Below are 26,982 nucleotides of genomic sequence, written 5' to 3' on the forward strand. Positions count from 1 at the left end.
AGTTTGGGAATATCACAGTTTTGAGCATCGATCAGTTTGTGCTTGAATTTTTGAGTGGTGTCAGCAGGTTAGAATTCCTCACTTATTTATTTTACCTCTAGGCCCAGGAGACGTATGATGATGCTGTGAGTGAGGGTCGTGTGGCTTTCCTTCTGGAAGAATCTGGAGCAGCGAGCGATGTGCTTCGCTGTCTTTTAGGCAGGTTGGGTCCTGGTGTCACAGCCCAACTGAAGTTTGGAATGGTGGGGGAGTTGCAAGGTGGAGAACTGGGCTCGGCAAAGTTCCGCCTTCCTGCTGTACTTAACCCTCGCTACTGTCCTGCAGGTGAGCTCGTGTGGTGATTTATTTATTGGTCGTGGACCCGATATGATCATTTGCGGAGCTGCATTGTTCGGTCCTCGAGGTTTTTTACTCTGTTGTGTTTTATCGAGGCAAAGCGATAGACCCCGTTTACCCATATTTTAACTTTGCATCGTATATTTTATACAAAGTGGAAAAAGGACAATATATCTTGTGTTTTGCACTTTGAGTAAGTGTGTTCCCTTTTTGATGGACTAAGTCAGTGCACAATCGGTGGAAGAGTGACACCCCGTGTTGAATATTCTACATTCTTCCCAATTGTGCTTTTGTGTTGTTTAACAGTCATGAACTTTCTACCCTCTCCCCCTCCCTCTCTTCAAGTACTTGTATTTATTTGGCCGGTGGCTTTAAACCACCCGTAAACTTCCCTCATGCTCGCTTTGATCGTTCTCATCAGTCGACAAAACAAAGCATGGAAATGTTTGTGCCTTATCATGAACACAACTCTTGCATGGTCCATGGTCATTACTAATGTGGGTTAATTGTTTAAAATCAATAAATTTAAGTTCAAACAGTTCTCAGGTTCAAGCAATTAAATAATTCTGACTGCCAGACCATGTGGCTGATCAGGTTGAAATTTAAAACATATATTCCCCATGTCTACTAGGTCATAATTGTGACGTTTCACATTGATTGATGAAGCAGTTCAAGAGAAATAATTTTTTTTTTCATTTAATCCAACATGGCTGCCAGACCATGTGACATTAATTATTCGTGAATACTCCGGTATCCCCAAGGTTTGCGGGAACACGTTTGTGAAGTTTCTCCTCGATCTGTCTCGCTCTTCTGGAGAATAAAAATTTTAAATGTTTTATTCTTCAAAACATCAAAACTGTCAGATTATGTGACCTGTGAAGTTAACATTTACACCTTATATTCCTCAAAGGTAGTAGATCATGTGTACGGAGATTCAGATTGATCTGGTAAGCCATTCTGGAGAAGGTTTTTGAAGTTGTTTTTTTTTATTTATATAGATATATGTGGAAATGATTACGTGCCCAGAGCGGGGATTGAACCCAGGTCCTCTGGAAAACCATACCAGTGATCTTTTCCAGAGGACCAGGGTTTGATTCCTGATCTGGGCACATAATTTTTTCCACCTATGTTTATGATGTTCCATCCTGTTCATTTTCAAAGTTATTAATTGATTTATTTTTTTAATTTTCAATTTATTATGGATGCCAAACCACGTGACCCGTGACATCATAAATTTACATTGGGTAAATCTGCCTCTAATTGTGTAGGGGATCAAGCTTGTGAAGTTTTGTGTTAATCGGGTGAGGCGCGTTTTTTTTATCCAAGATAGCTGCCAAAGCACTTACCAATGATGTCATTATGTTCACACTGTATGCAGTCATGGTATGAGATGATATTTGTGAAGTTTCTCTTTGATCGATGAAATGGTTCAAGAGAAATTTTATTTTTAAGATTTTCGTTTAATCCAATATGGCGGCTGCCAGACAATGTGACCTATCAATTATTTGTGATCACGATTGTATCCCCAATGCGAGGGGAACATGTGTATGACATTTCGCCTTGATCTGTTCAGCCGTTTCGGAGATTTTTTTTTTTAATTTTTTAAAATTTTATTATATTTCATTTTTTTAATATGGCTGCTGAACCACGTGGCCAATGACTTCAATTTTTTTTTTCTTTTGACCAATTTATTCCGAGAAGATCATCAAAAAGTTTCATACTGATCAGATGTAGCATTCTACGTGTCAAATTTTCACCGGGATACCGCTTCACCAATGACGTCATAAATATCTCTTATTTTCCATGTGGATTATGCTTCAGTCACATTTGGCTCGGCGGCCGTAGGGTCTAAAAAATCTACGGCCACTAGCAATTATAGGGCGGCCGCAGTATTTCCACGGTCACACAATGTAGCAGTCACATATGTTTTTATTTTTCGGGTAGTCGCACGGCGTATTTAGAAATTGTGGAGACCGACAACGTGGGGGTGCCGTACGGTCATTGATTTGATGTCGCACGGTGACCTTAGGGCGTCCCTGCGGCAGCCATATAATTTTCAAGGCTGACCCAAGGTAGCCTCAAGGCGGCCGCAGGGGGGGGGCCCTAAGGCGAACGTGCGGCCATACCAGTTCTTTTTCATATGTATATCATATATCATATCTGTCATATAGATTGTGGACCAGGTTATATACAGATGGCGCTGGTTGTTCCTCAACGGCAGAGGCTGGGCTACCTGCGCATGCAGCTGAGGCGGGTGCATCGACAGCGAGATTACCTGATTGCAAAAATTCATTCTTCATTGATAAGAGCCTATGACAGCCGCACGAATAACGCAAGCCCACCATACGCCCTACGTACGGTTGATGTGGAACACATCTACGTCATGGTTACGGCTTGTCGAATTACTACGGCCAACCTAGAAATTAAAAAAGTTAAAACTCCGTGATATAATTCCACGGAGACCCCTACGGCCTGTAGAATATAGTCATATGCCCTCGGGCCACCCTAAGGCCACCTCAGAAACTCTGCGGCCGCCGCACGTTTCTGTCAATTCAGGGGGGGGGGGGTACGGCCGCCGTATCCTAGCCATAGAGCAAATGTCTCTGAGGAGTTACTTGCCATGTGCCAGGTTTCTTTCATAGTGCGATGTCGGAGATACACAGATCCAAAGTTTTTCCATTTCTCCAACATGACTGCTACACCACGTGACCTATGACATCATAATTATCATTAGAACATTCTCCATTAGGAGTCACACCTGTGGTGAAAATTTTGTGTCAGTCCAACAAGCAGTTGCAGAGAAAATGAATTAAAATGTAATAAACCTGAAAATTGCCGCAGAATAATAATAATAATGATGTATAAGAATAAACAGAAGAAAAACAATAGGTTACCCAGCCTGAAAGGCTTGGTACCCCAATTAGAGAGTTCAGAGAACACCCTACCCCTTGCAGTGTTGAGAAAAAACAATGACATGGAAAGGGTCTTTAAAACTCTTGGTTATTGTGTTTCTGAGCACAATCTATATTTCCTACGAGCCGTCTGAATCTCGATATTCCCCAACGCTAAGAGAGCAAGTGGCAAATTTAATTAGTCTCGATGGCGTAAAATGGCATGATATTTTGTCCCAGACTGATATAAACTGTGGTTTTTTTGTATGCGGCAGCCAACAAGGTGATTTGTGTTCTCCAAAGTTCAAGTATATAATTCAATACAAATAAGATAAAGGGTTAAAAAAAAAATTCAAGGCTGGAGGAAAAAATACATTTCTTTTTCCGGAAGTTGACCGCTATCGATGCAGCGTCTTTTACACCACGTAATTTACCATGTTACATTAGTTATTTGTGCCTGTTGTTTGTGTCCTTTTTGACATCATGCCAAACAGCACATTTCCTGTTTGTAATGGTTTTTTATATTTTGTTTGACTGCAAGACAGGCAGACAGTTTAACAAAAAATTTTTTTTTAATCTTGCACCTCTGTGTGCATGTGCGATCGGGACGACATTCCGTACAATTTGCCAAATTCAGAGCCAAAGTACTGCTAAACTACAGGTTCGTATTCTAGTTGATGTTCCGATTAATGTTCAAAATTTAACACTAAATTGAAATTAAGTTGTTCCTCGATCATAAACTGATGTCTGCAGATAGACAGAAAGACAAAGTGAACCAATTTCCTCAACCCTGCTTTTCGCTTCATGCATGCAGGATTGTCGAGAATATTCTTGAAGCACAAGATCGATGGCAAATCGCCTTCATTTTATCATGTGTTATTTCACTCTTACTTTCCTCTTCACAGGTACTGAGAGCACAAACCCTGTGAAGAATGTTCCATACATGATGACTCCCACTCCATACTCTTTGAAGTTCTCCTTAACTGCGGAGTGGCCGGCCGGAGTGGAAAACATCACATCAAACTGTCCTCTTTGTCCTCTGTCTCGCCAAAGTGGAACATCTGCCGAGGTTTTTTCAGTCTTTTGTTCCCTAACTATCTGACTCTCATTGACATAGGCTACAGATGGCATCAACCTTCAGACTTTTGAAATCGATTGAATACATTGTAAGGAGCAATTATCTAATGTTAAATAATTCTGCTTCTAGGTTTCCCTGGATTCAGGCTTTCTCTTTGACCGTGATGTCGAATTGGAATTGATGTATCGAGATGGCGAGAGACCAGTCGCCATTGTGGAGGCAGGAGATACATCTGCCAAAGGTATCGGCATCCTTTTTAATTTGGAAACCACGACTCGAACTCATTCTAGAAATCAGAATTGTAATCTGTGGCATGAAAATAGAAATTCCACAAAGAACCTTTGAATATGATCTTTTTTTAAACAGCGATGTTCTGGAAGTTCCACAGAATGCCAATTAACCCTCTTTACAAACCCTATGTAGTCGGAAAATGTGTTTAGAAGCTTCAGGATTCATTTTGGAGCTTGATTGAGTCGACATTTGTCTTTAATACATATGTGAAGGTTATTTGGAAAAACACAATGTTTATTGAGGATATGATACAAGATTATAATTTTAATGGACTTTTCACCTTATCCTTGTGTTTGAAATCTTTTTCTGTTTGATCTCTTCATCCAAAATACGTTTTTACATCCACGTAATGGCTTTCCTTGTTCACTTTTCTTTGCGTCTCTTTTTGAATATTTTGACCTTATCCTCCGTAATAATGACTATTGTAAATCTGTAGCTTCCTTACACTCACTGTTTAGCTTCCATGTCAGTCTCATTCCTCTTTGCCTGCTCTATTTAACATTCTCACCTTTTTCTATCCGTGCATATCCACGTTCACTCCTCTTTTTGTCATTTTATTTAATCCTAATAACCATAATTTTGATTCCAGTCTTTCCTATCGATTTCCTGTTTTCATCCCATTCCTCTTCCTTCTTATGCTTCTTATGGCGTTCTTTTCACCTTTCCACCCCTGCCTCTGCATAATGTATTATTTTGACATCTGTAAACTTTCTGCCTTTTTTTTGATTGAGCCAGAGCTCTGCTTTCCATTGGACCATTGATCACGGTCTCTTGGCTGTTCTGCCAGAGCTGTCTAAAGCTACCACTGATGCAACTGAGAGGCCACTCAATGGTGTTATTCAGAGCTCAACTTTGCTCCAAAATGACAAGGAGGTATCTATTTGTATTAACAGATGTAAACAGCTGTGGCCCATAGATTAGATATCTTGGTCACAGCTGCCATCATAGGTGAGATATATGATTGGCATTGACTTTTAGCTTATCTTTGACATCTATCTTCCAACATTTCTTTGTGCCTTATTTACAGAACCTTTCATGTCAGAACCACTCGTTATGCTGAGTTTTGTGCCAGGGGAGAATCTCAAGAAGAGCATAGAAGAAAGCAAAGATAATTCGCACAATGATGGAGAGACCGGAGAGTTCATTTTTGTGGTTGATTGTTCTGGAAGCATGCAATCGTATTGTGATGGTGATGAACAGCAAACAAGAATTGAAAGTGCCAAGGTTTGATTGTTTCTTGCTTTGTTGAAATATTGCACTAAGCTGTTCTTGTACATTCATAAATTTGGCCTTGCTTTCCCTTTAAGTTTCAGACTGTCCTCCAAAAACATGATACACAAGTTATTTGATGATCCATAATAATCTTTGTTATGTCGCCATTTGATAGCTTTTAGTGTGTGTGTGTGTGTGTGTGTGTGTGTGTGTGTGTGTGTGTGTGTGTGTGTGTGTGTGTGTGTGTGTGTGTGTGTGTGTGTGTGTGTGTGTGTGTGTGTGTGTGTATCTCAGGGGAGGACCTAGTGTTGGCTTCATGGTTTGGGGGTGGGCTTGGGATTCTAGGATCCTGAGTTCAAGTTCCACTCTCTACCGTTGAATTAATACCAGGTGGGGTTGACTCTGCCTGTCATCCTTCTGAAGTTGGCAAAATGAGTGCCAGCTTGCTAGTATCCTGTGTCAGTGTGGCGACCTGTCCATGATTGTGCCCAATAGTCAAGGAGACTGCTTAGCCAGCACCAACGCTCTGGACAGAGTATGGTCCCAATGGATGGATGGATGGATTGTACTTGGACTCAAACTTGACCTGCTCAGGGCTTCTCATAGGTTGGAGGTGGATTTTTTTCACCATTACGTGAACAGTGAGTCCATTGTGTTGAACCTGGAGTTGGAATTCTACCAAACCTACTGCGAGCTTTAGAGGACTATCATATCTATTCCTTGCACCACACCACAAAACACCATATATCCTGATGAAAGGTTTGGAGCAGCAGAAAGAGCACAGCTGTCTGAAAAAAAAATTAGCCTGCTATTGTGCCTTTAAAAAAAATGCTGCATATACCAAATAATGGTCACAGTGAAGCTCACTGTTCGTGGTGACATCACAGTCATGCCCAGGTTGGAGAACTGAGATGCTGATCTTCAATTTCTCAATGGCAAATCGTAGCGTTCTGGTGATAAAATATTAACACTAGAACGGTATTCGGTAGAGAGCATACCTCCGTCAGGCTGACTAGTTTATGTTTTGTATCCTATTGATAGGCTAGATCTGGATTTGGACCTGAACTAAAATTTCCTCGGCTTATTCTTATCACCGAACTAACTCGCCCACCAAGTTTCGTCCGAATCCATCCATAACTTTTTGAAATATCATGCTGCATATCATTTTAGCCCTGTCACTCAATGGTGAAGAATTACTTTTAAAATCCTCAGGTCCAGATCCGGGTTCGGATCTTTACCAAAGTCGAATCAATTCTTCATTGTTGCATACCCAATACGCCCACCAAGTTTTGTTTGACTCTGTCCACAACTTTTTGAGATGTCCTGGAATATGTCGTTTTTGGCCCTGTCTCCCAATGGTGAAGAATCACTGAAAAAATTCTCAGATCCAGATCCGGATTCGGACCTACACCAAAATCCAATCTTTTCATCCTTGTCACATACCCAAGCTCTCCAAAAAAATTCGTCCAAATCCGCCTACAACTTTTTCAGATATTTTGTTCAAAAACAAACAAGAAGAAGACGTCGTGCAGAGCACGAAACTTGCAAAATCCATAAAACAAATTTGACCTCAAACATAATTGGTAGTGGAATTAAATGACCAAATATGCAACTCCTCTTCAAATTTCAAGTGAATCGGATGAAAATTGACAATTTCAGAAATTCGGCCTATGTTGACCTTTTGGTCGATGTTGACATCAAAAATAATTGGCTGGTTGAATTCAGTGACCTGAAATATAAATCCTCTTCAAATTTCAAGTCCATTGGATAAAAATTGAGGATTTTAGAAATGTCACCTCAAAGACTCAAAGAGGATTTGGGACGGGCTTTGCGGGGATGTGACTGGCGGGCGCCATCTTGGTTTATATAAATCCATACCGGCATCACCTCAACTCACCGTTTTAAACCACCAGTGGCCCCGTTGATCCGCTGGACCAAATTGTCTTGGTCTTCATGGCCTTGTAGTATACCTACCTGCTTTACTGCTTGAGCATTAGCTTGCCTTTTCACCAAGCTCAGATGTGCCTGGGCCAGAGCGGGGATTATACGTCCGTTATTATTATTGCCAAATGATACTACTATTATTGTTGTTGTTAATATTAGCACTAATTAATATGTTTTGTAACAATGTTATCATTATTTTTGTTCTGTATTTCGTAACTGGCAAATACAACCCGTTGCTTCGCTGACGGGAATATTGGTGGGGGGAGTAAGACGGAGGGGAGGGAGAGAGGAGGGAGGGTAGGGTGAGAGAAGTTTAGGAAACTGAGGAGGGGTGGGGGAGCGAAGAAGGAGGATGGGTGGGGGAGTGAGGAAGGAGGGGTGGGGGAGTGAGGAAGGTGGAGGGGATGGCAGGGTGAGGAGAGGGCAAGGGGAGGCCGAGTGAGGGGAGGGCAAGGTAAGGCTGAGTGAGGGGAGGGCAATGGAAGGCAGTGTGAGGGGAGGGCAAGGTGAGGCAGTGTGAGGGGAGGGCAAGGTGAGGCAGTGTGAGGGGAGGGCAAGGTGAGGCAGTGTGAGGGGAGGGTAAGGTAAGACCGAGTGAGGGGAGGGCAATGGACGACAGTGTGAGTGGAGGGCAAGGTGAGGCAGTGTGAGGGGAGGGCAATGGAAGGCAGTGTGAGGGGAGGGCAAGGGAAGACAGTGTGAGGGGAGGATCCTTCCAGACATAATCACCATCCAGACACTTCTGGAGATAACCCCTGTCCAGATATGTGTGGAGATAACCACCGTCTCTGCATAAACATTGTCCGGATAGTCAAGGGAAGGCAGCGTGAGGGGAGGGCAGGGGAGGTCAAGGTTAAGCAGTGTGAGGGGAGGATCCTTCCGAACATAAGCACCGTCTGGGCGACAGGTATAAGAAGAGGGGGGGGGGGATGAGGGGACAGGAAAGAGAGGGGTAGTAGAGGGTTGGGAGGAGAGGGAAGGGCAAAGTAAAGAAGCTTGAGGGGAGGGCAAGGTAAGACCGCGTGAGGGGAGGTAAAGGTAAGACCGAGTGAAGGGAGGGCAAGGTAAGGCAGCGTGAGGGGAGGGCAAGGTAAGGCAGTGTGAGGGGAGGGTCCGTCCTGACATAACCACTGTTTGGAAGATAACCACTGTCCAGAAACGAATGAAGATAACTACCGTCTGGACTTAACCACTGTCCAGACACATATGGACATAACTACCGTCTGGAGATAACTACCATCCGGAGATAACCAACATGTGAATACATGTGGAGATAACCACCATTTGAATACCTGTGAAGATAACCACCATCTGAATGCGTGTGGAGATGACCACCGTCCGAATACCTGCAGAGATGACCACTGTCTGGATACCTGCGGAGATGACCACTGTCCGGATACTTGCAGAGATGACCACTGTCCGGATACTTGTGGAGATTACCACCGTCTGGTTACTTGTGGAGATGACCACTGGCTGGATACGTGTGGAGATAACCATCGTCCGGATATGTACAGAGACGACCACCGTTTGGATATGTGTGGAGATGACCACCATATGGATACGTGTGGAGATGACCACAATCCGGGCATAACCACCGTCCAGATATGTTCAAAGACAGAGAGAGAAAGGGGGGGGAGTTGGAGAGAGGAAAAGGGGTGGGAGATGGAGATTGGAGAGATATTGGAGGAGAGGGGGAGGATTCCGGCAGATGTGACATCTAGTTTCACGGCACACATTGATGAATCACCCTTCCTGTGAAACACCGGGATGACAGTTTATAGCTGGGTCGGGATTCAAACCTAGGCTATACAGCTAAGAGCTAGTGTGCATGCCTCTTGGCTATCCTGCCATGATTTTTACCGACGCCTTTCATTTTTTTTAATTCGTATTTATTTATGCCGAAGTGAGGGGTCGTATAAGTATAATGAAAGAATATCGTATAAAAAGGGGAAATTGCACATTTTCAGTGAGCCAGCCATCTCCCGATACACCGCAGAACAACACGGGGCCAATGCAGGCGAGTGCCCCCTGAACATTGCTCAATGCGATCGATGTACAGTATTCAGTGACAGCCCGAATATTATAGAGCGCTCACCAAGTGGCTTAACCACTTCAACAAAATGGTTAAGTAACGGCTCGATTGGCAAGAGAGATAGCAATCTTCAAACTGTCATTAAACACACACACCCTCCCGGAGATGGCCAAAATATCAAATATGGCCGAATTGGACAAATGAACACTTTTTTTAGAAGTTGTAACTGCTGTTAAGTTCAATTCTGGAGCTTAAATTTTGTAATTCGGCTTAGTTTAAGAGGTTCTCGGGGTTATGCCATATGCAGAAATGAAATAAAGCCACAAACGCTGGCGTCTCCGGGCACTTATAAGCATTGCAATGTACCCAGCGATTTGTAGCTATGATAAACAAGCATTCGATAATATGAGTGAGGAAAGTGGTTAAAAAAAATCTTTGTTAAGAAATCCTTGTGGCCTGTTCCAAATCAGGGTATGGTTGAGCAGGCCAAAAAAACATGGCGGCTTCAGACCCCAGTGAGGTGGTAACCCAAGATATGGCTTAAGACCCCAGAGAGCAAGGTGGCTGAGGATCGCCTGATAAAGAATATAATTTTATAAGGCCATTAATTATCTTCACAAGAAGTGTTTTAATTAACCCAAACAACCAATATTCATGCATGCACTCCCTTGGAGGTTTCTTCGTATGCCTGCAAAGTTTCAGGCTGATAGGTTTCATGGTTTTGGAGTTATGGGGGAGACACACATACACTCATTTACATTTATTACTATAGAAAACATGGAAATTCTTCTGGGTTCTTTGTGGCTAATTGGCCGAATCAGGAGATCATGCTGAACATTTTGGTGTATCACATTCCACATCAAAACACTCATAGAACTCCACAAAAAAAGCTCATTGGAATGGCGAAGAAGAGGTCAGCTCATCTCTGGACTGAGAACAAATAATTATAAATGCCCAAGATCAGGGACACTACACCAATTGATTTAAAAAGATGGTGGGACTGAATCAGACGAACAAGTGTAGGTTCTGCAAGACAGAAATAGAAAGTACAAGTCATCTGCTTTAGGGATGCAAAAACTATTATCAGAACAACTTTACACACAACGGCACAACAAAGTATGCAAAGTGATTCATTGGCATATCTACAAAAAATTAAACATCCCAGTTCCAGAAAACTCATGGAAACACAAACCAAGGGCAATCATTGAAAATAAGGATGTCATGCTCACGTATGGTTTCATGATCCCATCGAGCGTGAACATGGAAAACAAAGCTTTGCTACCAGAAATAGTTCTCAGAAACAAAAATGGAAAAGACAACATTGCAAAAGCGGCTGTCACACCTTGACGTTTTAAGGCCCGGTCACACCTTGACGTTTTAAGGCCCGGTCACACCTTGACGTTTAAGCCAACGTATGCCGATTTTTGAATTTTTTTTCTAAAACGCTGACAAACGTTGAATACGTTATGGGTAAGTTTTGATAACATTAAGAGCACGCTGGCATACGTCGTAGTACGTTGCCATAAGTCGTTGTACGTTGGCTTTAAACGTTGTACTTTTCGGTTGTCCTCAAATTTTTTCATGCTTGAAATTTCACGACGTATGCCGGCGTATGACTCACACGTTCCGCTACGCTGGCCACAAGTTGTAGGCACGGTCTGCGATCGTTGACAGACGTCAACACATGCTACTTGTAAGTTAATCATAAGTTGAGACACGCCGAGGTAATGTTTCGCGTACCCGAAACTTATTTCTAACCTATGATTAATGTGTTGTTGGCACGTTATGCGATCGTTGCCACACGTCGACAGACGTTACTTTTAAGTTACTCAGGCTGAAAGACGTCAGAATAATGGATCGTCCTTGCGTCAGCGTCCACGGCCACGGCCAGGACACTTATTTGCAGCATTCTTCAAACTTTTCTTCGGCATGACGAGGATGTTCACACTTCGATGTCTAGCTTGGCTATGATTCCAATTGTCTATCGGCAGCGTCTATTTAAAATAGTCGAGTTTGAGCGTTTTAACACGTTCAGAAGAAACGCTTCAAATTTCCAAACCCCAGCGTCAAAAAAAAAAAAAAAAAAAAAAAAACAAAGGCGAGTGACAGAAATTTAAATCGTTCATTGTAAACAATGAAACTAGCTGAGTGGTACCATTTCAAAGTCGTTGAGTGTAAAAAAAATCCAATTGTTGAGCGCAAGCGTCTACTTTCAATAGTGGAGATGCAGCCATTTAAATCGTTGAGTGGCAGCCTATGAACCTACCCGTGGACATGCGGACGCAAGGACGATCCATCATAACCCACACCCTCCCCCTCACACCCACCTACTACTGCCAACATGAACAAACTACTACTAATACTCATACTAACACTGATACTGATACTGATACTGTTACTGCTGACATGGACATCAACTCAAAAAGGACTCGAAAACACTGTTGGGTTCCCCTTTTATGAACACCATTTTTATATACCAATTCCCAAAACCGCTGGGAACACGTCTTTATATGGCAGTTGTAACCTAGAAACACATTCATTTTTTTTTTTTTTTGTCGACCGGAAGACGTCATTGGAATACGTCTACATACGTCGATGTGTGTTGGGACTACGTAAAGAATTGGTTCAAAGCACGTCAAACATAAGTTAGAAATAAGTTTCGCGTAAAAAAGACATTACCGCGACGTGTTTCGACTTATGAGTAGCTTATAAGTAGCCTTTGTGGACGTGTGTAAGCGTCCACATATCGTGTGCACAACTTATCCCCATCGCATGCGGAACGTGTGTCATACGCCGAGTACGTCGTAAAATTTTGAACATGTTCAAAATTTTACGACGTACTCTACTTACTACGACTTATGATAGCGTATTTAGCGTTGTACTCACGTATACCAAACTTACCCATACCGTATTCGACGTGCCCCAACGTTTTAGACACACTTTTTGTTACGTCGGCATACGCTGGCAAGATCGCCAAGGTGTGACCGCGATTTTGACCCTTCCATTTCTACGGCAGTTATGATTCGAATGGTTGTGCGTCAGCCTTTTAATAGGCTACGTCACGACATCGTCGGCGATGTGTGCAACGCGCTATGCCTGAGTTAGACTATCGTTGGGCATCGGTTGTGTAGGCCGACAAAAGGTTCAGCATTCGTTGGTATAAGTTATCTATAACACAACGAAACGTTCTGTGTAGTTACCAATGCGTTACACATAAGACCAAGTCGCTATGAATACGTCCGAATCTTTAAAAAAAAACATCAAAAGTTCAACGTAAGCCAGCGTTTTACATAAATTTTAACACGTTGCCATCGCTGGCTAAAACGTCAAGGTGTGACCGGGCCTTTAGCCAGCGTATGGCAAGGTATCAAAATGTATGTAAAACGCTGGCGTACGCTGAACTATTGATGTTTTTTTTAAGTTTTGGGCATATAATAACGTGTTGGACGTTTGCATAACGTATTAGTAAAGTACACAGAACGTTTCAATCACATATAGATAACTTATACCAACGAATGCTGAGCATGTTGTCGGCGTTCACAACCTATGCCCAACGATAGTCTAACTTATGCATAGCGTGCGACAGCGTATCGCCGACGATCACGTGGCGTAGGCTATTCATAGGCTGCGGCTCGACGATTCAAATCATAACCGCACTAGACATCGAAGTGTGAAGCCGCTGTCACATCTTTACGTTTTAGCCAGCATATGCCGACGTATGAAAAATTTGCCGAACCAAGCTGGCACACATCAAATACGTCATGGGTAAGTTTTGTATACGTTAAGAGCACGCTGGCATACGTCGTAGTATGCCGAGTACGTGGACAAATTTTCAGCATGTTGAAAATTTCTCGACATACACGGCGTATGACAAACGTTCCGCATACCCTGGCCATAAGTTGTAGGCACGTTACGCGATCGTTGACACACGTCGACACACGGTACTTGTAAGTTACTCATAAGTCGAAACACGTCAAGGTAATGGTTGGCTTCAGTGTTCCAGACTCCCTGTTTTTTTTTTTTTTTCTTCGCTGTGACAGTGATGTTGACACTTTGATTTCTAGTGCGGTTATGATTTAAATCGTTGAGTGGCAGCCTATTAATTATATCATATTATAACCGCACTAGAAATCGAAGTGTTAACATCACCGTCATGCCGAAGAAAAAAAATAAGATCAAAACCATGGAGTCTGGAACACTGACACTAACCATTACCTTGACGTATTTCAACTTATGAGTAACTTACAAGTAACGTGTGTCAACGATCACGTAACGTGCCTACAACACGTTGCTCATAGGTTAGAAATAAGTTTCGGGTATGCTAAACATTACCTCGACGTGTTTCGACTGACAAGTAACTTACAAGTAACGTGTGTCAACGATCGCCTAACGTGCCTACAACTTATGGCCAGCATTATGCGGAACGTGTGAGTCATACGCTGGCATACGTCGAAAAATTTCATGCATGGAAAATTTGTCTAACAGCTCGGTGTACTATGACGTATGCCAGTGTGCTCTTAACGTATACAAAACTTACCCATACGTATTCGACGTGTGCCAGCGATTTTTAGACAATTTTTTTTATACGTCGGCATACGCTGGCTAAATCGTAAAGGTGTGACAGGGCCTTAATTGAGATATCAGTACCCAGCGATTTTGGCTTGAATTATTTAGAAAACGACTAAATACCAGGACTTCAAAAATGAGATCAGGGGATCTTGGAAGCTGAAGAGCATCAAAATTGCACCACCAGTGATAATAGCAGCAACATGAATAACAAAGTACATCACTGAGATATTGAAAACCATCCCCGGGAATATAATCACAAACGAACTGCAGTTGAAGGCAGTCCGGAGTTTGGTGACGATCCTGAAAAGAGCCATCAGAACAAAACTCTGAAAACAACAAAGCTGACCAGCTTGGTCCAAGATCTGTGATCTCTTAATAAAGTTAAGGTGGATACTTTGAGTCATGGGAGGACTTCATTCCATCTCCGCAAACGTTCAAATGGAGATAACAACCAACGACACTCTCTCTCTCTCTCTCTCTCCTCTCTCCTCTCTCCTCTCTCCTCTCTCCTCTCTCTCTCTCTCTCTCTCTCTCTCTCTCTCTCTCTCTCTCTCTCTCTCTCTCTCTCTGTCTCTGTCTCTGTCTCTGTCTCTGTCTCTCTCTCTGTCTCTGTCTCTGTCTCTGTCTCTGTCTCTGTCTCTGTCTCTGTCTCTGTCTCTGTCTCTGTCTCTGTCTCTGTCTCTGTCTCTGTCTCTGTCTCTGTCTCTGTCTCTGTCTCTGTCTCTGTCTCTGTCTCTGTCTCTGTCTCTGTCTCTGTCTCTGTCTCTGTCTCTGTCTCTGTCTCTGTCTCTGTCTCTGTCTCTGTCTCTCTCTCTGTGTCTCTCTCTGTGTCTCTCTCTGTGTCTCTCTCTGTGTCTCTGTCTGTGTCTCTCTGTGTCTCTCTCATAATATGGGTTTCCTGTCTTTCACCTTGAAATTTTGACTAATAAAATTATTACTCGTCAGAACACTTTATAGGAGAGCTGAACTTTTTTTTCAAATTGTGATGCTAACCAGGCTTGACAATACCCCTGGAATATCAGAGTCCCTCCAATAATACATTCTGTAATGTTAACGTTTCCCACATTTATTTGATGTAAAATGTATCAATAATGACCCATCACAGCAATCTCTGTTGATTGGTTTCACCACTTGAGTTAAACTTTGCTTTCTTGCATTTTCAGGAAACCCTGGTGTTGTTATTGAAGAGTTTGCCTCTTGGCTGCAAGTTTAACATTATCAGCTTTGGATCCTCATTCAGACCTTGCTTCCCGTAAGTTTGCATTTGCTTACACAGATTCCACTCCCCCCCCCACCTCACCCCCCTTCCACTCTCCCCTCCACTATCCATTGTGTGAAGATTTATGCTGAAATTTTGTTAATGAATATTTGCTTTCCATAATTCTTACTTCCTATGCGTGTTTCATACCTGAGCCTTGATTTGATCACTCACCACATCATTAAACATTCCTCACTCTTCTCAGACACACACGAACCACATTAACTTTTGCCCTTTTTATATCTCCTCTTACTAGAGAAAGTAAGGATTACTGCCAGCAGAGTCTGGATGAAGCCTTAGCCCATGTGAAAGTAATGTGTGATTTAGGAGGCACTGAGATCCTGGGTCCACTGCAGCATGTTTACCGTCAACCCGAATACCCAGGGTTTCCACGCCAGGTGATATCATTGGAGGAAATGCCAATATGCATGTTGGGTATCTGTGGAAAGAGCGAGCTGCACATGTGTGTGAGTGGATGTAATCTGAACATAGGATGGAATCAACATAACTTTGTTTAAGGTACATATTTTTGCTGTTCTACAAAACCGCATGCCTCAAAGGCAATGGCACCCAACATAGTGATCCCCAGGCAGTTATTTCATCAGTCTCCGTGCAGTAAGACCTTCCCCTCATGTCTGGTGGGTTAACGGGACGAAGTGCGTTGCGTGGGTCTAATTGCTAGGTCTATTAACTATATCTCTGTCTTCTATTCTGATTTCTATTCCAACCCTTTCCTTTTAGCCATGGTACAAATCAAGCAAGCAAGCAAGCAAACATACCACGATATTTATAGTTAGCACACAATAACAAGCAGCCTCCCGTGGCTGGGAATCCACAGAAGCACAACCATACTGTACAGCACGCACATGGCGCACCATTATTTCATTCAAATCTGCGCGCCAATTTCCAAGGGCATCTCACCTTGCTCACCCCCTCGCTCACCAAAACTTCACCACTTCGACCACCAATACCTCCCGCACACGGGAAAAATATTCCCGCACCCCCTCGTACCTCTGCATCGCTACAATTTGCCATTAAACAGAGGCGTGCTGCACGACTCGGGCTGTAATCGGACCGTGTGATGCGGAGTTGAACAACGGACGTTAATAGCACCAACCGCATTCTCGCCGGGAATGTCCCGGGTGAGCGCGCGGGATTGATACTACCCCATCCAGTTGCCAGAACATGGCAAAACGGGCGGCGAGGAGAGGTCGCGGGAAGGGCGATCCGGGAGTTTGGTACAGGGGCCGGGTGTACATTTTGGCTTGTGGGGGGGGGAGACATGGGTCGCAGGTGTGCATTGTTAGTCGGCATTCAGACTGCATTCGGAGCATGTTCGAGGCCAGGATGCTGGCTTATACACTATGTTGAGTCAGGAGCTCTGGAACGTGTCGTTCCAGATGTGTGACGGAGACCGCTTCCAGCCCCAGGAGCCTGGCAGGGTGTGGCTCGGGCCACTGTTGCCCAATGGAGAAGCGGGATTCAGGTCACAGTGCGTCACCTTCGGGTCATCACCCCAACCTTCGCCCGGGGCTTATAAAAAGAGAAGCATGGAGCTGCTCGTCTCTTCTTCGCCACCTTCTTCTCTGCTCATCTCGGCTCTGTGTTGGTTGCCCCTCGTTGCCTCTGCCATTCGCTGGCTCTTCACTCGCAGTTGGTGTGTGACTGAGAATTGCTTATTCCGGAGGACCAGTGTGGAGTGCACGTTGCCACGAGCCCCGGCAAAGTGATGAAGCCGGAGATAAGGCGCCGACTCTCGAGGTGGGAATGCGCAAGCAGAGTGTCCCACAGAGGTATACACTACACTAGTAGACGTATGCATGACGAGGTCAGGGATCTTTCACCGCACACATCTTCTCTCTCGCTCTCGCTCTCGCTCTCGCTCTTGCTCTCTCTCCACTCCTCTATCCCCTTTGAACGTACAAAAGAGCATCATTACTGACTTGCAATCCCATTTTCCTCTGGTACAGCACTGCCCCCCCCCACACACACACATTGCACAACACTACACCTCCCGCTCCCACACCTTAGACACCAGTATTTCTCCCGAAATGTACTGGGTTGCATTGGTCGGCCGACCACGCCAGGTATTGCGAGACCGCTTGTCCTCTTCTGCTCTCTTTCTTTCTGGCTATCTAATCTTCCTCGGGTGTGTGTGTGTGTGTGTGTGTGTGTGTGTGTGTGTGTGTGTGTGTGTGTGTGTGTGTGTGTGTGTGTGTGTGTGTGTGTGTGTGTGTGTGTGTGTGTGTGTGTGTGTGTGTGTGTGTTTTGGCGCCTGTCGTAGCATAAGTTTAGATTGTAGAAATTCTAACGGGATATGTCTGCTCTGCGTCTGCTTTTGCAAATTGCTCGCCTTTTTTGTCGCACCTCACATTCCTTACTATCCCTTCTGTACGTAATAATATACCCAATTTACTATGCCACATACCTTTCCTCGCCTGATTATAGAAATGTTCCCAGCTCGTTTTCGTCTTTTCCTTCATTGGTCCAGCATGGTTGATATTATAGCCGAGCCGGGACGTTATCCTCCAATGATCTGTTTTTCTAGCCGGGACGTCCTTGGCAGTTACACTCGGCTGCATCTGATGTGATCCGGTTTGAACAAGGCGTACTGAGGGCGTGTCCCCCGGGAATTAAACAACATGACTTTTAGGTAACCGGTTTCAGACAGAGGACCCTAAGTCACCTGGTCAAGTTATTGGTGTTCACGGTCGATTAGCAATCCGCCGTGGCACAAAGTTATTCGTGTGCGACGGCCTGCGATTCCGGAGAGTCTGATGGGAACCCGAGGTCACTTCCCCCCTCGTGGTCTTCTCGCCCCCGACCCCGGGTCCGCAACAATATGTTAATCACCATATGAAGTTAAAAAAAAAAATCTGACATTTCGGGCGTTAACCCTTCGTTGGAGGAAAATACATTTCTCCTCGCTTCCCATGGTGGTTGTCATTCTTTGATCAACATTCTGTTGATTCCATACATTGTTCTACCTGTCTGCCTTCATGAGCATGACCCAGGTCTTCATTCTTCTTAATCTGAACATCATCTTCTTCTTTTACAGTTGTTCATTCTGACTGATGGTGAAGTGGGAAATACCCGTGATGTTATTGCTGAAGTTGAGCGGAATGCACACACTCACAGGTAACCATTTACTTTTACTTGAATGAATTTACTTAATTTCTTTTTTTCACTCCTTCCTGTTAATCTCCTGCAGTAATGCACCAGAGACATGTTAATCAGTTCTGATGTTACTAATGGCATGTTTGGTTAACCAAATAAAGCATTCTGCTTCACTTTGCCTCCTTCGAACTTTCATGGTACTTGGATGAGATACTATATATGCAATACAAAAGCTACATGGTAAAACTGTTTGGTATAATGTTTGTTATTTCTTAGTATTTGTTTAATATATGCGTGACGTACTTTTTGTGCAATATATATATATATATATATATATATATATATGTATATGTGATGCATATGTAATAGATCGATGGTTCTTCTTTCATCCCATTGTCTGTATCTAAACAATTCATGACTGTGAGCTTATGTTTTCTGTTCGTTGCTCTGTTATCCGTCCTCCATGTTCTTTTAAAATGGGCACCAAGCATTGATGCACGAGAGCAAGGAAGCTGTAAAAAGGTGCTTTAATTACGTTAGATGCTCGAGTCCCAGCCTTTACGCATGAGGAGAAGTCTGCTCATGGCCTGTGACATTGCCGGTACGGTGAAGACCTCCCACCCATCAGTTGGGTTGCCACTAATGACAAAGAGCAGAAGGGAGCACGAGACAAAATAATAGCAAGAGAGAGAGAGAGAGAGAGATGTGAGAGATCTGAGGAGGAGAAATGGTTGTGGATTCTTGAGGGAAGGCTTGGGCTCACTTTGTTGCTGCCACTCGAGTTTCACTTTCCTCTCTCGCTCTGAACAATTACTCCGCCATGGGGTCAGGGTACATTTACAGTTCCTGCACGGCTCTGCTGGCTGGGTTTGACAACAACCTTTCTTACCGTCCTGTGAATCCCCTCAGTCTCTATCCTGCCACTTGAATGATTATCGAAGGCCAAGGTTAACTAAGACATCCCGTTCGTACGCTTGATCTGTTCGTTTTTTGCGCACCAGATTTATTTATGACTTAACTTTGTTTAGATTTAAATACACACACTTGTTGATTCACTCGGTCTTCTGATCTTCGCGTGTGACCCGTCAATCACGTCATTCATAAGACGGATTATAATTGGCTCGGCATTTAGCGCTAACTGTATTGAGCACGTGCACAGTCAGAGTCCCATTCGGATCAGATCAGATACAGTGCTTTCAGAAAGTATTCAAACCACTCTTCTCTTGTCACATTTTGTTGTGTTACAGCTTGAATTTAAAATGGATTAACTTTTATTTTTTTTTATCACCGATATACACATAATGCCCCATAATGACAAAGTGAAAACATGTTTTCAGAAATTTTTACAAATTAACTAAAAACTAGAAGTAGAGCACATACCTCCGCCACATAATGCCTGATGCACGAGAACATATCGGGTCCAATACATTTTTGAAATATCATGCAATACAGTACTATATCGTTTTTGGCCCTATCTCTCAATAGTGAAGAATCACTTTAAAAATTAAATAAGTAGCATATCCAGATCCGGATTTGGATCGTCACTAAAATCTAATCAATTCGTCCAAATCTGTCCACAACTGTTTGAGATATCGTGCTACAGTATATATCATTTTTGGCCCTATCTCTCAATAGTGAAGAATCACTTTTAAAATTATAGTATTCGGATCAGGATCCGGATCTTTACCCTCATCAGTTCGTCTTTGTCACACACCCAACCTGTCCACAAAATTTCATCCGGATCCATCCACAACTTTTTGAGATATCCTGCACACAAACAAGCAAACAGTAAAACAAACAAACAAGAAGAAGACGTTGTGCAGAGCACGATACTTGCAAAATCAATAAAACAAATATGACCTCAAAAATAATTGGTGGTTGAATTCAATGACCCCAAATGTGCAACTCCTCTTCAAATTTCAGTCAATTGGATGAAAATTGACAATTTTCGAAATTCGGCCGATGTTGACCTTTTGTCCTTGTTGATCTCAAAAATAATTGATGGTTGAATTCAGTGAGCTGATATGCAAATTCTCTTCAAATTTCAAGTCAATCGGACGAAAATTGAGGATTTTAGAAATACCACCTTAGTTGTTGACCTTTTGGTCGATATTGACCTCAAAAATAATTGGCTGGTTGAATTCATTGACCTGAAATATAAATCCTCTTCAAATTTCAAGTCAATCGGATGAAAGGATTTTCGAAATACCACCCTGTTATTGACCTTTGGCCTACGTTGACCTTTTGACCTCAAAAACAATAGACGTCCTGCTTATGACAAACTCCACCATGTGGTGAAGTTTCGTGAAGATCGTTTTAAAATTGTGACCTGTAGGCGACAAACAGACAGAATAACAAAATCAACCCACCAATATACTTGAAAAATCTTCGATTTTGCAAGTAACAAAGAAACAGACAGACAAACAGAAAGGGGTGAAAACAAAACCTCCTTCACCTTCGGTGGCGGAGTGAATGAAAAGCTGAAATGTCTTGAGTCAAAATGGGCAACCCTGAAAAAATATTGGACAGGTTTACTCATAAGTATTCCGCTGATCTAGTTTTGTGTATTAAAAACTCATTTGCTCTGCAATATAATGGTTTGGGTAAATTGAGCAGTGCAGATATACAAGTGCTTAATAACTTGGAGAAAATGGGAGTTCTTTGCCTTTTTTGAAAACTGACCTTCTTCGACTTCTTACTTATTAAATATTTTAAGAAACAATTCAACATGAGTGGTTTGAGAACTTCACCGGATCTGTATTCTAAACATTTCAGTCAGAAAAATAAAATTTAATACCAATTTCAAGGCTAAAATTGGAAACATTTGACGAGGTCTCTCATTTTAAGCATTCATTAAATTTGGGAACTTTTTGACCTCTGGTGACCCATATATTGATCTGATTTGCATTTTATATATGAGGCCCCGCAAGGAGGAGTGATGTAAGCGACATTTTTAGCTCGCCTGTTCGAAGAACAGATAGCTATCGCGATACCCCCGGCGTGAGCGTCAGTGTCAGCGTAAGCGTGAGCGTGAGCGTGAAAATGTTAACGTTTTTGGTGCAAGTTATTTTTTCCTTTCTAATGTTTTGGTCTACCACACTTTTTTTTTATACGCCCAATATATATATATATATATATATATATATATATATATATACATATATATATATATATATATATATATATATATATATATATATATATATATATATATATGTATATGTATATATATATGTATATGTATATATATATATATGTATTGTGTGTATATATATATATATATATATATATATATATATATATATATATATATATATATATATATATATGTGTGTCGTCCGTCCATCCGTCTGTCTGTCTGTCTGTCTGTCTGTCTGTCTGTCTGTCTGTCTGTCTGTCTGTCTGTCTGTCTGTCTGTCTGTCTGTCTGTCTGTCTGTCTGTCTGTCTGTCTGTCTGTCTGTCTGTCTGTCTGTCTGTCTGTCTGTCTGTCTGTCTGTCTGTCTGTCTGTCTGTCTGTCTGTCTGTCTGTCTGTCTGTCTGTCTGTCTGTCTGTCTGTCTGTCTGTCTGTCTGTCTGTCTGTCTGTCTGTCTGTCTGTCTGTCTGTCTGTCTGTCTGTCTGTCTGTCTGTCTGTCTGTCTGTCTGTCTGTCTGTCTGTCTGTCTGTCTGTCTGTCTGTCTGTCTGTCTGTCTGTCTGTCTGTCCGTCCGTTCCTGTCCGCACTCTAACTCCCAAAGTTTTCAACTTTCACGTTTGATATTTGGTACATAGGTGGAGACGGTGTGTCGTGACATACGTTCGTCATCTAAAGTGGTTGTCATGGCAACCAGGATGCTGTTTTCCATCCGTTCCTGTCCGCACTCTAACTCCCAAAGTTTTTAACTTTCACGTTTCATATCTGGTACATAGGGTCAGACTGTGGAGATGGTGTGTCGCAACATACGTTCGTCATCTAAAGTGGTTGCCATGGCAACCATGATGCTGTTTTCCATGTAGTAGCACAATTCTGTATATACCTTCTTGTTCGGGCGTATATTGTGCTCACTTGCGCTCTTGTTACTGATTACAATATACAAATATATATATATTGCTTTAAAATTATTTGGATCAGACTTCACTGCAATGCTTAACAAAAATATTAATTATAAGATGAGTCTTTTAAAAACGATAAATGTATAAACAGGTTAGCATTGGGTGGCTTTGACACCAACTCTGGTTTAATGATATGATGATGATAGGCTCGGATGATAGGGTTAAATAGTGCAAAATGGCATTAAAATAGTGCTATAAGGGGAAGCTGAGTCTTTGGGCCTCTCACTCAATCACCGCAGGTTGGTCGGTGGTCTTTCTGTCTTCTACCGTCTCCTCTCCAGCCTTGGCCCCCCTGCTCTCTCTGTGATTTGTCCCCACCACATTTCCGCACGGCGCTCAAGGTCCGCTAACAACCCCCTTCTGGTAAAACTACCAAAATCACGAATCACTGCTCATCTTCACTCTTTCATTCCTCTTTTTTCCCACCTTTGGAATAAACTCCCTCACTCTATTCTTTCCCATTCTTCCCTCCAGGCTTTCAAAACAGCTGTTCACCACCACCTCTTATCATCCCCCATCCAAATCCTCGATCTTTTCTACCCCCGATAATCCACCCAAGTCCACTTCCTTCAATTCCCCTGCTTTCCTTCCTGAAAGTCTCTGTGATGTCCATCTTCTCTTCCCCATGTTCCCCGTCCCATCCCTCTCCCTTCCACAGATCTCCTGTGTCTGTTCCCCACTGTTTTGTCCCTCCCACTCCCACCCCTCTTGTCTCATGCCCCCTTGCTGTGCGTTGTGTGTTAGCTCTCATACGAGCCTCGACAAGGTATACAAAGGAAAAAACTCCAAAATGGCCGATGTGTCCGGTACATCACTCCTCCTCGCGGCGCCTCATATGTTAACCAAAAGAAGTTCAATACAAACATTTTGAGTAACTTGTTAGTCTGTCTTGTTTCTGTACAGTTGTTTTTTTATTTCTCCTGCCCCTAATTTCCACACCTCAAAATTATTATGATGAGACAACTTTAAAGCTGATTTTTCAGATTCGTGCAAAAAAATTGGCAGGGTTGTCCACCCGACCACGATTATAGGATGTCCCCTGAAGACATTAGGGGACACCGCCTTTTTATAGCACAAAGTCCCTACTTTCTCATCTTTGCCCCCCAGGTATTTCGTTGGTTTGGTCGGAAGTAAGCATGAGCTGAGGGGAAGGAAAGGCAGACGTGCGGTGGAGTGTTAATTACAATTCATACTCTTCTTCTTCTTCTTTCGGCTGCTCCCGTTAGGGGTCGCCACAGCGGATCATCCGTTATGATCCGCATTCTGATTTGGCACAGGTTTTACGCCGGATGCCCTTCCTGACGCAACCCTGGTTGCCTCTTACGACACAGGGATAAGGATTGGGATTTGCCATGATTCCGGGATGCCCTACACCCTCTCATAGCGCGGCCCAGCACAGAGCTCCCGTCATCAAGCGATCCTGCAACCCAAGCCTCCGAGTAGCCGGATTACAGGCGCACGCCACTATGCCCGGTATCCCCCCAGGTATTTCGTATCACATGCAATAGTTGAAAGGCTTTTAGGATGTAAATGACCAAGCTAGATGCGATAACTTGCAGTGTAAGACAAACAAGGACATTGTGCCAAAACATGACAACGGCAGTCATTGTTATTGTCCTTTATATTTTCCCCTGGTCTCCATATCAGCCTTCATTTTTAGATCCTCGTGGAGGATCTCTAAGTCTTAGGCCTAAGTCACATTTGCTCTATGGCTAGGATACGACGGCCGTCCCCCCCCCCCCCCCACTGAATTGACAGAAACGTGCAGCGACCGCTGAGTTTCTGAGGTGGCCTCAGGGTGGCCCTATGCCATATGGCTATGTTTTACAGGCCGTAGGAGTCGCCATGGAATTACAGCGTGGAGTTATAACTTTTTTCATTTCTACGTTGGCCGTAGCAATTCGACAAGCCAAGCTGACGTCGATGTGTTCCACGTCGACCGTACGTAGGGCGTACAGTGGGCTTGCGTTATTCGTGCGGCTGCCGTAGGCTCTTATCAATGAAAAATGATTTTTGCCAACCCCAAAAATATTACGGCGGCCGCACTATTTCCATGGTCGCCGTAGGGTAGTCCTAAGGCGTCCCTGTGTTCAACGTACGGTGGCCTTGTGGTCTGTGTGACTACCTGCGGGCAACGCAGGGTCGATGCATGGTTCCCGTACGGCCTCCGTGGCAGTCTGCGTCGACCGTGCGTCCACCGTGCGCTACCGCTAGAGATCGGAGTATAGATGTTTGCCTATACAGTGGTGCCCCCAGAATCCCAATTTAATTCGTTCCAGGAGGCTGTTCGGATTCCAAAACTATTTTTCCAATAAGAAATAATGGAAAGTGAATTAATCCGTTCCTGGATCACAAGAAAAGACACTTTCAACTGAAATTACCCATGTTTGAGGTAAAACAAGATGAGTAAATGACCTTTGGTGGCGGTGTATTGTATGTAAACTGGTACAATCACCACATCCAAAGGTCCACACAGGCTCGTGCTCCGGCCTGGGTTCCGATTGCTCGCGCACTCTGCGAGAGCGATGCCCCCAGGGCATCTCATCAAACATGATGCACCCAGAACCACAATCACTTTCATCAAATGCATCGGGCTGACGTAATCATGGATATTCCAAATTACAACCGGTTTTTCTGTGAAATTTAATCCTTGCCCAACAGTCCGTCACACCACGTGATTGGATTGCTTTTTTGTAATTAATTAAAACACAAGATGAGTTTAAAAAAAAAAAAACAGCACAAATCAAGGTGAAAACACGAGGTAAAGTAGCGATCGACACACGAGAGATGCTTTCACGAGGACTTCCACCGACGAACTGAATGAACAAAGCGCGAAGATGCGGGTCAAATAGGCGGGGGAGACGCACGTGAACAAACGTGAACGCCATGTGGTGTTTGGTTTTTGAAAATGTGTTCGGTTTTTAGGGCAAAATCTTCTCGAAAAAATGGTTCGGATTCCAATTTGTTCAAACAATGGGGCGTTCGGATTCTGGGGGCACCACGGTACTCTATATTCAGCTATATATATTGTTGTGGTTGACGAAATTCGCAAACCACCATTCAGGTCCCTTAGGTGAGATATCTCTGTAAGTATATGTGTAGTTAGGCTCAAACCCATTGTTTAGAGGGAATAAATGTCATTCATGCGGGCTGCGACCCTATTAGATAGCCGTTTTTCTTTACTATCTTTATTTTGGACCAGCCGCCATTACTACCACGTCTCAACAGCCATCACACAACAACCACCAACCGCAACGCCGCTTTACAACAACAGCCACAACCTTTACCGTCACAACTCGCCCTCGCAACCATCGCATCACCACTATTCCCATGCCACTTGTGGGCACCGATACTGGACTCGTGCAGGGCGCGCACCGAGCAGCGGGTACAGAGGCACAGCCTTTCCGGAGAAAACGGATCAAAAACGACTCACGCCCACTTCTGTTCCGTCCTATCGGTGAGCGTGGGGCGATTTGGCCCCGCCTCCAGGTACGTTGGAGTGTGGTCGCTATATGCAAATTCATGGATCAAAAAGCATTCACGCCCACTTTTCCTCGGTCCAATGGGGAGCCAGTTAGAGGTGAAGGGTCGGAGGTAAAGGGTCAAAGGTGAAGGAGCGAGGCCACGGGGGATATAAACGACCGCGTTCGTCAGTCGGAGTGGTCGGTGGAGCTGGGAAGAAGTGGTAGTAGTCAGAGTGAAGAGGACGGAGCTGTGGAGAGGTGGCGGCGGCGAAGGCGGTCGAGGGGGTGCTCGTGTCGGAGTCGGGGAGCTGCGGAGGGAGAGGCCGGCGGCGCGACCGAGGTCGTGGTGGAGACGCTCGTCGCGGGACCCGAGACAGGGAGATATCCTCCATCCCCCGAGCATCAACAACCCCCTCCTGTTTCCCCCCGCGCTGAGATAGTGCGAGAAGGGGGCCCCGTCCCCACCCCATACCAGGCAGTCCCAGCGAGGCCCGCGGAGTCGGGGCGCCAGCGCCATTTCGCGGCTCATCACCAGACGGGTAGGCCCAACGCGGTCTCGGCCCCAGGCCCGCCTCATCCTTGAGGGTAGTCCTTTTCTTTTGCTTTGGGTATATGTGTTGTCGGCGCCGTCTGTGAAGTAAAACTGCATGTGTTGTCGTGTGCTCGGTAGTCGGTTAGATCTGCATTGTTGCATTTGCT

The 26,982-nt window shown here is 43.8% G+C and overlaps 1 protein-coding gene across 3 annotated transcripts in view; it reads left to right on the plus strand.

Annotated features, from left to right (window-relative positions):
- LOC147012375 (von Willebrand factor A domain-containing protein 5A-like) overlaps window positions 1-26,982 on the plus strand; it is a 162,992-nt gene that overhangs the window by 21,333 nt on the left and 114,677 nt on the right. For all 3 annotated transcript variants that reach the window (XM_085856469.1, XM_085856470.1, XM_085856467.1), the window contains 7 exons: window positions 102-324; window positions 4,133-4,296; window positions 4,435-4,546; window positions 5,624-5,820; window positions 15,517-15,605; window positions 15,868-16,009; window positions 18,670-18,749. In XM_085856469.1, the coding sequence (XP_085712595.1) occupies window positions 102-324; window positions 4,133-4,296; window positions 4,435-4,546; window positions 5,624-5,820; window positions 15,517-15,605; window positions 15,868-16,009; window positions 18,670-18,749 (1,007 nt within the window). The remainder of the gene's footprint in view (window positions 1-101; window positions 325-4,132; window positions 4,297-4,434; window positions 4,547-5,623; window positions 5,821-15,516; window positions 15,606-15,867; window positions 16,010-18,669; window positions 18,750-26,982) is intronic.

This window comes from Eptatretus burgeri, chromosome 15 (genome assembly GCF_056783735.1).
Source record: "Eptatretus burgeri isolate ZD-2024b chromosome 15, Ebu_testis_v1, whole genome shotgun sequence".
In the NCBI taxonomy this organism is placed as follows: domain Eukaryota; kingdom Metazoa; phylum Chordata; class Myxini; order Myxiniformes; family Myxinidae; genus Eptatretus; species Eptatretus burgeri.